Source organism: Brassica oleracea, chromosome C5 (assembly GCF_000695525.1).
Source record: "Brassica oleracea var. oleracea cultivar TO1000 chromosome C5, BOL, whole genome shotgun sequence".
NCBI lineage: Eukaryota > Viridiplantae > Streptophyta > Magnoliopsida > Brassicales > Brassicaceae > Brassica > Brassica oleracea.
Window position 1 is genome coordinate 42,063,556 of NC_027752.1, and position 13,368 is coordinate 42,076,923.

At 31.8% G+C, this 13,368-nt stretch overlaps 1 protein-coding gene across 1 annotated transcript; it reads left to right on the forward strand.

Moving 5' to 3' along the window:
* The first annotated feature begins 11,651 nt into the window (after positions 1-11,651).
* LOC106292354 (uncharacterized mitochondrial protein AtMg00810-like) lies at positions 11,652-12,527 on the forward strand. The gene has a single exon (XM_013727949.1). It carries the CDS (start codon positions 11,652-11,654, stop codon positions 12,525-12,527), a length of 876 nt encoding a protein of 291 aa, XP_013583403.1.
* Positions 12,528-13,368: the final 841 nt, after the last annotated feature.

A 13,368-nucleotide genomic window follows, 5' to 3' on the forward strand; every position in this document is an offset into this window, starting at 1 on the left:
CATTCTTAAATATTTTTTGAATAAATAAATATTTTTTAATTTAATCAACTGAAAATAATATCCGTACAATTGTGTGAGTCAAATTCTAGTTTTATTGATGCATGTTATATATTAGTGCTGTATATTTTAGGTAACATTTTAATGATGCACGTTTTTTAAAATCTCCATTATTAAAATTTTGCACGTAAGGATAATTCATGAGTTTTTTTTGTTGATTAAATGACATTATGTCCAAATTTATTTAAGGATATTTCCTTAAGGTAATTGAAAAAGACAAACAATAAAATATGAAGTTTAAATTCATTTAAGCATATTTCATTAATGTAACTGAAAAGACAAGTAATAAATTAGACAGTTTTATTCGTTTTAAGATATTTCATAAATGCAACTGAAAAAGACAAGCAAAAAAATAGGAAGTTTAATTAATGAAGTAAGAACATTTTCAAATAGGTACTTCTCTTTTAATAATATAGATATCTATTTTTAGCGTGTGAAAAAAAAGTATATGGTTACTATGAGATAAAGAAAACAAGAATTTCCTAAAGCAACTTAAGCAATTTGTTCTTAACCAAAAAACAAATTAAGCAATTTTTTTCATATTTTTGGAATTATGAGGTTGGCTATTTTATTAATAGTTTTTGGTATTTTTTAATTAGAACAACAATTGATCTTATTAAAAAGATTGTTTGAAAACAATAAAAATATTTTTTTACAAAACCTATAATATCATTGTTCAGCTAAAACGTTGATGTACATTGAAATTATTTTTTCCTGTTGTTATTTTGAAACAGTAGAAGTGGATGCACAATATATACCTCCGTGCAGATATTTTAAGGGAAAAACTGGAAGATGTGGTCCTGATGGAAGCAAGAAGTGTGAAAATGAAATGAAGTCACTACAAACCAGCCAAACGTTTGCCCGTTGTGACTGTCAAAACATTAAAATTTCACGTCAAGATGGCTATGGTTGCACTTGTTTTACTAAACTTCCGTGCAACAACTAGATCACATATCAAAGTATATACTAATGAATAAGATATAGGAACATAATTGTTCTTTGCTTATATATGACTGACTTTATATATGTCTGTCTTTTGTTTTGTTTAACAAATTTAATTACTTTTCATTCTAGAATAAACAATATAATTACTTTTGCTTGTCGATCTTTTTTTTTTTATTTAATTAATTTCAAAAAATTATGAAACCTTTTAGGTAATTTAATATTAGTTTTACGAATTTAAATTATTATTTTCAATTTCAAAATTTAATTAATTTTTGCTAATAAATAGTGGAGATAAAAATAATAAATTTAACAAAATAAAAGATGATTAAAAAAATTCTTGACGATTTCTCGACGAACAATGAAATGGCCGTACCCGCCCGCGTGAAAAGAGAGTAATAAACCCCTAAAGAAGAAGACTCATCTCCAGTTACGTCCCTCATATTCTACGCCGTTGACGATATACATAATTTCTCTTTGTCTCTTCTTCGGCTGATCAAACACGCAAGCGATTTCTAAACTATCCATGGATTCTATTGATACTGGTGCTAGTGATGGAGCAGCTAAAGCTCCGAGTAAAAGGTAACGTTTTCCTTTTGTCTCTTTTCGTTTAGTAGTTTGAACGATGGGGATCATGTTGGATACATATTTACAGTTTGTGTGATGTTGTGGTGTTTCACTTTGAACGTGTAAACAGACTATTGGTTCGGTGGCTAAGTCTGATGACTACAGGAGAGTTTTAGCTGATCCATTGTATACTATGATACGTCAAGCTCTTTATTATACTGATGAAACCTGCCAAGCAAATGAGTTCCGTAGCCAAGAAGGAAGAGGTTGTGAAGAGATTTAATCAAAGTTGGAATCTTCACATTGCAAAAGAGATGTTACAGAGATTGAGGAAGAAGAATGTGATGATGATGAAGATGAGAATATAAGTGTTTCTTGTTTGACCAAAAAAAAAAAAAGAGAATATAAGTGTTTCTTCTTCCTCTGAAGAGGAGGATGAAAGTTACATTGGGACGAAGACCTACAATCAATGTTTTTAAATCCGACCCGAACACTGAACCGGATGACTTACCGGGTTGTTGGGTCAGTGGGTCAACTAGGCATGGACATTCGGGGTCCCAATCGGGTTTCGGTTTTATTCATTCGGGTTTTGATTTTTCGGGTTTATCAAAATCAGCCTCATTCGGGTTATACAAAAGTTCGGTTCGGGACCGGTTCGGGACCGGTTCGGGTTCTATCGGGTTCGGGTCGGGTTAGTAAATCTTCAAAGAACCGGTATAACCCATTGTACTTTCGGGTTCGGGTCTCAATCAGTTCTTCGGTTTAAAAATACCTGATTTTGTACCTATTTTGTAACTAAAACATAAATGAAATCGGTTCTTCGGATTTAAAATACATGATTTGTACATATTTTAATAGCCGAAACATAAGTAAAATCGATTCAAAAATAAGAAAAAACATCAAACATGATCATTCAAAATCAAGCGAAAGATAAACATAGTTACTGATAGAAAGAAAACCAGATAAATGAAATCATAAAACAAAAACTAAGTTCTCATGAAATGAGAAACATTATTCAATGAAAACAAAACCAAAAATCTAAAAACTTTAGTCTTCAGTATATAACTTTTTAATTGAAAATTTAGAATATAAAACATAATTAAATTTTTTTTTTAAAAAGTAAAAGTTATTTATTGGTTCAACCAGTGGTTCAACCGATATCGGGTTCCGGGTTCTACTGGATTTTTGTGGGTTTCTAAATATTAAGTTTTTCACAAAACCCAAACCAGATTTTTTCTGGGTTGCCGGGTTTACCGGTTCAACCACGGATCCGGGTCGGGTTTCAAAACATTGCCTACAATGGTAAAACACTTTTCTGCGTAAGTCGGGAGGTTAAGCAAGATTTGGGGACATTAGAGAAAGTGATAACAGTGGTTAGAAGATCCAAAACAGATAATAATAATAACTAGGTGAAGATCCACGCCTTGCGCGGGATGAAGACGCAGAATGAATGTTATATATACAAATTATTTTATATATTATTTTTTATTTTGTGTTCATTACGTATTATGAAATAATAAACATATTAAATAATTGAAAAGTGAATAACTATTATGTATATAATTAATTTTGAATAATCACATAAATCACAATAATACTCTTGTTTATTTATAATATTTTTTATTGGTAAATATATAAAATCAATCTTTTTATTTATTTTATATAATTAAATTTAAATGATATTGAAATAGATAAAAATATATTTTAATATGGATATTTATTAATTGAGGCTCCATACTCATATAATTTTATTAATGTTTGTATATTTGTTATGCCAAATAATTAAACCATTAATCAAAAATAATTTCAGTGTGAGATTTTTAATAATTTTAGTATTTATAATTATTTTTAAAAATTCAATGAAAATTTCAAATTTCAAATATTAAGGTCTCAATACTTTTGCAATGAAAATTTTGAAATTAACATATTTATGTATTTTATATGGTATTTAAGTTTAATTTAATAACATTAATATATATATATATATATATATATATATATATATATTTTAATCTGAATATTATTAAATGAAACTTCTTATTCATATGATTTTATAATCATTTGTATCTTGTTATAACAAAAAAAAGTCAAACCATTGATCACAAATTTTTTAATGTGAAACTTTTAACAATATTAGTATATGATTAATGTGATTGCTTAATTATATTATAAAAATATATAATTAAACAAAAATGATGAAAGATACAAAAATTGTTATCAAATCTTCACTATTCAAAAACATTAATTATCATATATATTAATCATATTTGGTAATTTCGTAGCTTTTATTTAAGGAAATACAATATAATATTTTGTTTAACATTACTAATCAATTCTATATTTAGTTTAATAAAAATTATAATTTATATTTAGATGAACCAACTAATTTTTCTAAAGATTCTAAGAATCGTCCTGGTGATAACATGTGGCTACAAAATAATATTGTAACTAGGTTAAGATTCGCGCCTTGCGCGGAATAAACATTATATATAAATCATTTTACATATTGTGAAATAATAAATATATATTAAATATTAAATATTCTATAACTATAACGTATATTATTAAATTGATGTGAGCACATAAATAAATTTTATTAATCCAAACAAACACTTTTTATTTTATATGGTCTATAATTAAATTGAAATGATATTAACATAGATATATAGTATATATTTAATATTGATATTTATTAAACATTTTTTTCTATTCATATTGTTTTTTTGATCATTTGTATCTTTTTATAACATAAATTTTAAATCACTGATAACAAAAACTTTCATTGTGTGATATATACTTATCAAATCTTTATTATTCAAAATTATTAATTGTCATATATACTTTACCTATATTAGGCAATTCCGTAATTTTTATTTATGAAAAGAATGAAAAAAATTAATAATTAATTTATGTTAGTTTAATAAAAAATTTATTATATATTTAGATAGATCATCATATTTCTCTAAAGATTTTAAGAATCATTGTGGTGATGACACGTGACTATCTCTAATGTTGTAATGTTTTTACTAGGTGTTTTCCTGCACCATGTGCAGTAAGAAAATTTAAAATATTTTTTAACAGATAAATATAAATTATATTTTAAAATAAAATTTTATTAATATTGTAAATTTCTTTTTCGTATCAATATTTTAATATAAATTTGATTTAATTAAACATAAAAATTATATTTAAGAAAATGCATGTATATATTTGAAATTATAATATTAGATAGATTTTTCTATCTATTTATTTTAATTAAATATATTAAAAAAATTTTAAAATTTGCATAATTACCAAAAATTAAAATTAAACAATATTTATAAAATTTGTAGATATATAAGAAAATAATTATTTTACGATTAAATTTTATAATTTTCTAAAAAAATTGTATACATTTTTGAAAATTTTAGTAATAAAATTGTATAATTTAAAAATATATAATTAAATTATATTTCGAAATTTATAATGCCATATTTGAATATATTTATTTTAATGATGATTTATGAGATTCCATATTCTAAAAAAATTTCCAAAAATATAAATTGACATTAAATGTTATATATGAGTTATTACCATATTTTAAAAAGTTTATCAAAAATATAAATTAACATTAAATGCAATTGTTCATTTCATATTAAGCTATAAGACATGTCATCAATTTCAGTAGCCATATCATATTTGTTTTGTGAAATTGATTGTAGAAATGACATGTGACAAAATCACTTCGCAAATATAGTCGAGGGGATTTTAATATATAGGAGATGCTCTTCGGTTAATATATAAAATGGATAAGATATCATCAAGATCTGACTTGGTCAACAAATATTCTAAAGCAACCTTCATTTGTGGATGAAACTGAAAATGTATTTGTTCCAAGAAAAGAAATTACCGTTGTTTTAGAGCATGATTATTGGGAGGTTCTTATGGTGTGGTTCTTAGCGGAATATAAGAACCCGTCTCTTAACTTTTAACTAAAAAAATTAAAAACCGTCTCTTAAAACTTTTATTTAAGAGCCGGTTCTTAGCTTTTTTAGTTAAAAGTTAAGAGACGGGTTCTTATATTCCGCTAAGAATCCTATTTTAAGAACTCTCCAATAATTATGGTCTTGTATCTCGTTGACTTGGCCCAAAGAAAAATAGAAAAATTTCCTAAAGCAACTTAAGCAATTTGTTCACATTTTTGGAATTATGAGGTTTGCTATTTTATTAATAGTTTTCGGTGTTTTCATGTTTCTCAGTTCTGCACCATGTTAAAGGTAATCTATTTTTTTTACATGAACAACGATTGTTATTATTAAAAGATTGTTTTGAAAACAAGAAAAATATTTTACAAAACTTATAATATCAATGTTCAGCTAAAAAGTTGATGTACATCGAAATTATTATTTTTTGTTGTTATTTGAAAACAGTAGAAGTGGATGCACAATCTCCTCCTCCGTGCAAATTTTATAAGGGAAATTTTGGAAGATGTGGTCCTAATGGAAGCAAGAAGTGTGAAAATGAAATGAAGTCACCAGAAACCAGCCAAAAGTTTGTTCGTTGTGACTGTCGAGACATTAAAATTTCACCTCATGTAGAATACGGTTGCACTTGTTTTACTAAACTTCCTTGCAACATGTAGATCATATATCAAAATATACTAAGTATTTTCCTCCACCGCAACAGTAAATTTTTAAATTTAAATTGTATTTAAAAATAAAAATTTGTTAATATTCTAGATTTTTTAAACCAATATTTTAATATAAATACTAATTTAGTTAAACATAAAATTAAGATAAAATAAATAATTTAATTTACTTAAAATTATATTTAAGTTATATTTAAAATCATAATTTAGATAGATTTTTATTAAGTTATATTTTTTTATAATTATCAAAATATAAAACTAAACAGAATTTCTAAAATTTGTAAATATAAAAAAATGATATTACGATTAAAAAATTATTTTTTTTCAAAAAGATTGTATAACATTTGGAAATCTTTTTAATAATAAAAATTGTATGATTATAAAAATGTACTTAAATAATATTTTAAAATTTTCAGAATATTTCATATTTCTATTGTCATATTATTTAATTGATATATTTGAATAGATTTTTTTTAATGATGATTTATGAGTTATTACCATATTATCAAAAATTGAAATTACCATTAAATGTAGTATGTCGTGTCACATTTAACCATAAGTCATGTCATCAATTCTAGTATGCAATGTTACATTTTTTTTGGTAAAAATGATTGTGTAGATGACATGTGTAAAATCACTTCACATATAATGACTAGGGCATACTAATGAATAAGATATATATTGTAGTATATGAACTTAATTGTTCTTTGCTTATATATGACTGACTTTATATATGTCTGTCTTTTGTTTTGTTTAACAAATTTAATTACTTTTGGTTGTAGATTTTTTTCTATTTTTATTTATTTATTTAAAAAGTTATGAAAACTTTTAGGTATTCAAATATTAGTTTTATGAATTTAAATTATGATTTTCAATTTAAATTTTAAATAATTTTTTGATAAGTGGTTGAGTTAAAAATAATAAATTTAACAAAATCAAAAATGATTTTAAATTTTTTGACGAGAATGACGAATTCTCGATGAACATATTTTCGACAAAAAGATCAGTAGAAAAGTTTCGTCAAAAATTCATTCGGAAAGTTTTTTTTTTTTTTTTTCTTGCTAAATTCATTCGGAAAGTTCTCGAAGGAAACATGATTATCAAGAAAATTTTCGATAGAAATGTAGTCATCAAAAAATTATTGACAGATCTTTTGTCGCCGAGGATATTCCCTACAAATACTTAATCGTTAACAATTATTTCCGGAAACTAAAGTCCATCAAAAAAAAATTACAATGAATTCTCGACGAAACTTCCTACAAAAAGATTCGTCTGTGCATCACGATAATTTTTCAACAAATCTTTTTTTCAGACGAGATAATCTCGACAAACGTGTTTCATAGGGAATTCGTCGGGATTGACATGTTTTCTTATTGTTTATAATCCTTTATATATTAATTAAAAAGCATTAAAACATTTTTTTGTACTCACTGTGTCATCACTATGATTATTTTTAGAATTTTCAGAAAAATATGTTGACCAATCTAAACATTATTAAAATAACTATCAAATTGATTGTGTACAAAAGAATATTATCTTTTCATTCAATAAATAAAAGCTACAGAATTACTTAACATGATTAACATATATATATATGACAATGATAAAGATAAAGATTTGATAACAATTTTTGTACACCCTAATGAGATAAGGATATATTCCTATAGCTAAGGGATTTAGTATAAGTTAACTTTCCTATTCCTAGTTAGGGTTAGTCGAGATATGTTGTATATAAACACACCCTTGGTGATGAATGAGAGACAATTCCGCATACAATATTTTATGGTATCAGAGCCATAGATCATATCAAACATTCTCTTCTACAAAATTTTTTCTACATACTATCTTCTATAAGCGATGTCGGTTGACTCCTCTTCTACGGCAATAACAACTCAAGGAGCTTCACTGAATTCTTCGCTTTATTATCTACACCCATCGGACAATCCCGGTGCCTTGATTACTTCTGTTCTTCTCACTCATGAAAACTATCAAGAATGGGCTACTGAGTTTCGTAATTCTTTAAAAGCAAAACAGAAGATTGGATTCATAGATGGATTAATCACCAAACATGCTGATGATCATCCTGATTTGAACCGATGGCTTGCGGCAAACTCAATGATCGTTGGTTGGATACGTTCTTCTATTGATGCGAAAGTACGTTCGACTGTGACGCACGTACCGGATGCACACAAGTTATGGGAGACTTTAAAGTTTCGATTCTCAGTCAAGAACGGGACTCGCATACATCAACTTCAGGATTCAATTACAAACTGCAAACAAGCTGTCCAATCAGTTCTTGAGTACTATGGCAGACTTACCAAACTTTGGGAGGAATTACAAAACCTCAAGACAATACGTACGTGCACATGTGCAGCAGCTGCCGATATTGAAAGAGACAGAGAAGATTTAAAAGTCCATAAGTTTCTCTTTGGACTCGATGATGCTAGGTTCTCCTCCATTCGGTCGCGGATCACTGACGAAGATCCATTACCAGACCTCAACATTGTCTACTCCCGCATCATCAAAGAAGAACAGAACATGGCTACCACAAGAGCAAAAGAACAACGCTCTGATGCTCTTGGCTTCTCGGTCAAAACAGAGACAACAAAGGAGCTTTCTACGCCTTCAACGGACTCCTCTCCTGCTCGCTCCAGGGATCCTTCGCGAAAATGCACACACGGAAGGGCCATGAGATCTCTGAGTGCTTTCTAGTTCATGGCTTTCCCGAGTGGTACCAAGATCAACAACGACAGTACAACTCTTCTTCAGGCAATCGTGTAGGACGGGGTGGTCGTTTTAATGGAAGTAGGGGCCGTGGCAGAGGACGTGCTAATGCCGCACAATCAACTCCTCAATTCAACTCCGATCAAATTGCCTCCTTAATATCGCTTCTTCAGAGTCAGCAAAGCAACTTGTCGTCAGAACGGTTGTCTGGTAAAACAACTCTTACCGATGTTATTATTGATACAAGGGCATCACATCACATGACGGGTGATTTGTCCTTGTTGCGTGATGTATGTGACATACCTACTTCTTCGGTTGCTTTTCCGAATGGTCGGGTATCACACTCGACTAAACAAGGCACATTGGTGCTTAGTAAAGACTATTCTTTACATGAAGTTCTATATATTCCCGATTTTCATTGCACTCTTATCTCGGTCTCCAAGTTGCTTAAGCAAACCGGGTGCATAGCTATCTTTACTGATACGTTGTGTGTTTTACAGGACCGTTTTTCGAGGACTCTGATTGGAGCAGGTGAAGAACGTGAGGGGGTTTATTACTTTACGGGTGTCAAAGTTGCACAAGTTCATGGAGCTAAAAAGTCGTCTTCTACATCAGTTTTATGGCATCGTCGGCTTGGACATCCTTCCTACAAAGTTTTATCTACTCTACCGGTGTTTGATTCTCTTAAAGTTGATTTTTTGGATTCTAGTCAATGCGATATTTGTTTTAGAGCTAAACAAACTCGGAAACTTTTTCCTGAAAGTATTAATAAAGCTTCTAGACATTTTGCTTTAATTCACTGCGATGTTTGGGGTCCATATCGTACACCTGCATCATGCGGTGCAGTTTACTTTCTTACTATTGTGGACGACTTCTCTCGTGCGGTTTGGACTTACTTAATGCTTGAGAAATCAGAGGTTGCGAACCTTCTCCAAAACTTCTGTGCAATGAGTGTTCGCCAGTTTGGTCAATCCGAGCAAGTGATACGATCAGATAATAGAACTGAATTCAAGGTTCTCACAAAATATTTTCAAAAGACTGGAATCATTCATCAGACATCCTGCGTCGATACTCCTCAACAGAATGGGAGGGTCGAACGCAAGCATCGCCATATCCTAAATGTGGCTAGAGCTTGTCTTTTCCAATCAAAACTTCCTATTACCTTTTGGGGTGCCAATCAAAACATCCTATTACCTTTTGGGGCGAAAGCATACTAGCAGCGGCTCATATCATTAACCGCACACCATCGCAAGTTTTGGATGGAAAAACACCGTATGAGATACTACACGGCTCTCCTCCTGTCTATGACTTACTTCGCGTGTTTGGCTGTTTGGCATATGCTCATCGTCGAGCTCGTGATAAGGACAAGTTTGGTGAAAGAAGTCGAAAGTGTTTGTTTGTGGGATATCCGTTTGGTAAAAAGGCATGGAAGCTATACGACTTGGAAACTAATGAATTCTTTGTTAGTCGTGACGTTACTTTCTTGGAGGATCAATTTCCGGGAATGCCAGATACAGAGTACGTGTCACCGCCGATATTACAAAACAACTTGATGGATGACTGGCTTCTCCCTACTCTGCAATCAAGGGGGAGCACATCTGGTCTGGATCAGCCAGCCTCTGCAACTGCAGAGCAGCCACAAGTGCCAGCTCCGCCCCCGCCCATTACTACGGACCTCTCACCACACACGGAACCTGAACGACACTCATCTTCCTCGATGTCTGATCCGACGACCATGCCTTCTATTCCATCTACGACTCCGACAACTCCACCTCGTACTACTACACCAGCTTCAGTGCCTACGATTCCAACCTCGCCGGAACCATCACACTCGCCTGGTCTCTTGGAAGTTCTTGGTAGAGGGCATCGAACTAAGAAATCATCTGTACTACTAAAGAAATTTGTGTCACATTCTGCTTCTATGATACCCTCCTCACGATACTCCATCTTCACCTGCTCAGAGTTCTTCGACTGCGGCTCCAGGTAAAACTCCTTACCCGATCGCTGACTACTTATGCTCCTCTGTTTTTTCGAAGAAACATCAAGCTTTTCTTGCAACGATAACATCGGATTATGTTCCTACTTTTTACAAAGAAGCAGTTCTCGATAAACGCTTTAATGGAGCAATGAAAACTGAGATTACTGCTTTGGAGGAAAACCACACGTGGGATGTAACCACTTTATCTCCAGGGAAAAAGGCGATTGGTTGTCAATGGCTGTACTCCAACAAATATCGAGCTGATGGAGAGATTGAGCCCCTAAGGCAAGACTTGTGGCTCTTGGAAACCGTCAGAAAGCAGGCTCCGACTACAAGGATACGTTTGCGCCTGTTGCAAAGATGAATATAGTCTGTTTTCTTCTAAGACTTACAGCAGTGAAGCGATGGGAGGTTCATCAGATGGATGTTCACAATGCATTTTTACATGGTGATCTTGAGGAGGAGATTTATATGCAATTACCTCCAGGATTTAAAGCTGATGATCCCTCGAAATTATGTCGTCTCCGTAAGTCACTTTATGGCCTGAAACAGTCTTCTCGGTGCTGGTTCTCCAAGCTTAGTAAAACTCTCTTGGCGTTTAGGTTTTAAACAAAGCTATGAAGACTACTCTTTGTTCTCACTCATTGAAGGGAACATCTGCTTACATATTCTCCTTTATGTGGATGATTTTATCACGCGGGTAATGATATATCAACGATACATCGTTTTAAAAACTATCTCCACAAGTGCTTTAAGATGAAGGACTTGGGCAAACTTAAATACTTTCTTGGCTTGGAAGTGGCTCGTGAACCTGAAGGGATGTTTGTTTCTCAAAGGAAGTACGCATTGGACACCATTGCAGAGTGTGGACTTCTCGGAGCCAAGCCATCTCCGGTCCCGACGGAGCAGAATCAAAAACTTGCCCTTGCCAAAGGACCACTACTCACTGATCCCGGCAAGTACAGAAGACTAGTCAGGCGGTTGATCTACTTGACATTCACCAGGCCTGAGCTGAACTACATTGTTCATCTTCTCTCTCAATTCATGCAGAAACCACTTGAAGAACATTGGGTAGCAGCCTTGTGTGTGGTCCGGTATTTAAAAGGCTGTCCAGATCAGGGAATCATGCTCTCATCTAGGGCTGACTTAACCCTTACGGCATACTGCGATTCTGATTGGTCTGCTTGCCCGTTGACCAGACGATCCATGTCGGCATATATCGTTCAGCTCGGTGATTCATTGGTATCATGGAAGACTAAAAAGCAGAAAACTGTCTCTCGTTCTTCCGCGGAGGCGGAGTACCGATCAATGGCGGATGCTACATGTGAGCTAAAATGGCTTGAGCGACTTCTTCAACATTTTGGCTTCTCACATCAAAAACCTATGCGCCTGTTTTGTGACAGTCAATCTGCTTTACGCATTGCCAAGAATCCGGTGTTTCATGAACGCACCAAACATGTGGAGAATGATTGTCACACGGTGCGTGATGCGGTTCAATCCAAGCTAATTACAACTGAGCATATTTCTACAAAGCATCAACCTGCGGACTTACTCACCAAGGCTTTACCAGCTCCACAATTTAAATTTCTACTGTCCAAGTTGGGCATACAACAAATGTTCTTGCCAACTTGAGGGGGAGTAATGAGATAAGGATATATTCCTATAAGGGATTTAGTATAAGTTAACTTTCCTATTCCTAGTTAGGGTTAGTCGAGATATGTTGTATATAAACACACCCTAGGTGAATGAATGAGAGACAATTCCGCATACAATATTTTACACCCCTCATTTTTGTTTAATTTTATATTATTTACAGAATTTAAACAATCACATTACCTATATAATGAAAATTTAGATATTCTTATATGTTATATTTTGAATTTTTTAAAACGACTATAAATTAGGCATGAGCATTTTACTCGGACCCGAGAAACCGAACCCGAACCGACCCGAAAATACAGGTTCGAGTCCGGGTCCGGGGTATAATTAGTTTGGACCCGCAAGTCTCGGTTCAGGTCTGGGTCCGGGTCCTACCCGAGATCCTATCGGATACCTGAAATACCTGAAACTTCTAGTATATATTGTACTAGTGTTACCCTCGTGCTACGCACGAATTAAATTAACTATTTTTAAAGTTATTTGATGATAAAACTGCAATCTCAGAATTATCAATAAAAAATTAATTATATTAATTAAATATTCTATAAGTATGGATAACAATTTCATAAAATAGTTGCATTCAAATAAAGTATTTTATATTTAAAATTTGAGATATATACAACACATAAAATATAGTTTAGAGTCCTAATTTCAACGTGTTCTCATTTTCTCCATCTGTAGTAAATACTAAATAGATAACATAATTTTCTTTTTTCGACTAAATGACTGAAACTATGGACCAAGAGAAACTTTTTAGAAGAGACGATGTTACCTTTCCAGAACAAATTTGCCTTCTTTATACTTCTGATCTTTC

Coding starts and splice junctions, on each gene's coding strand:
- LOC106292354 (XM_013727949.1), top strand. CDS start 11,652: ATGAAGGACTTGGGCAAACTTAAATACTTTCTTGGCTTGGAAGTGGCT.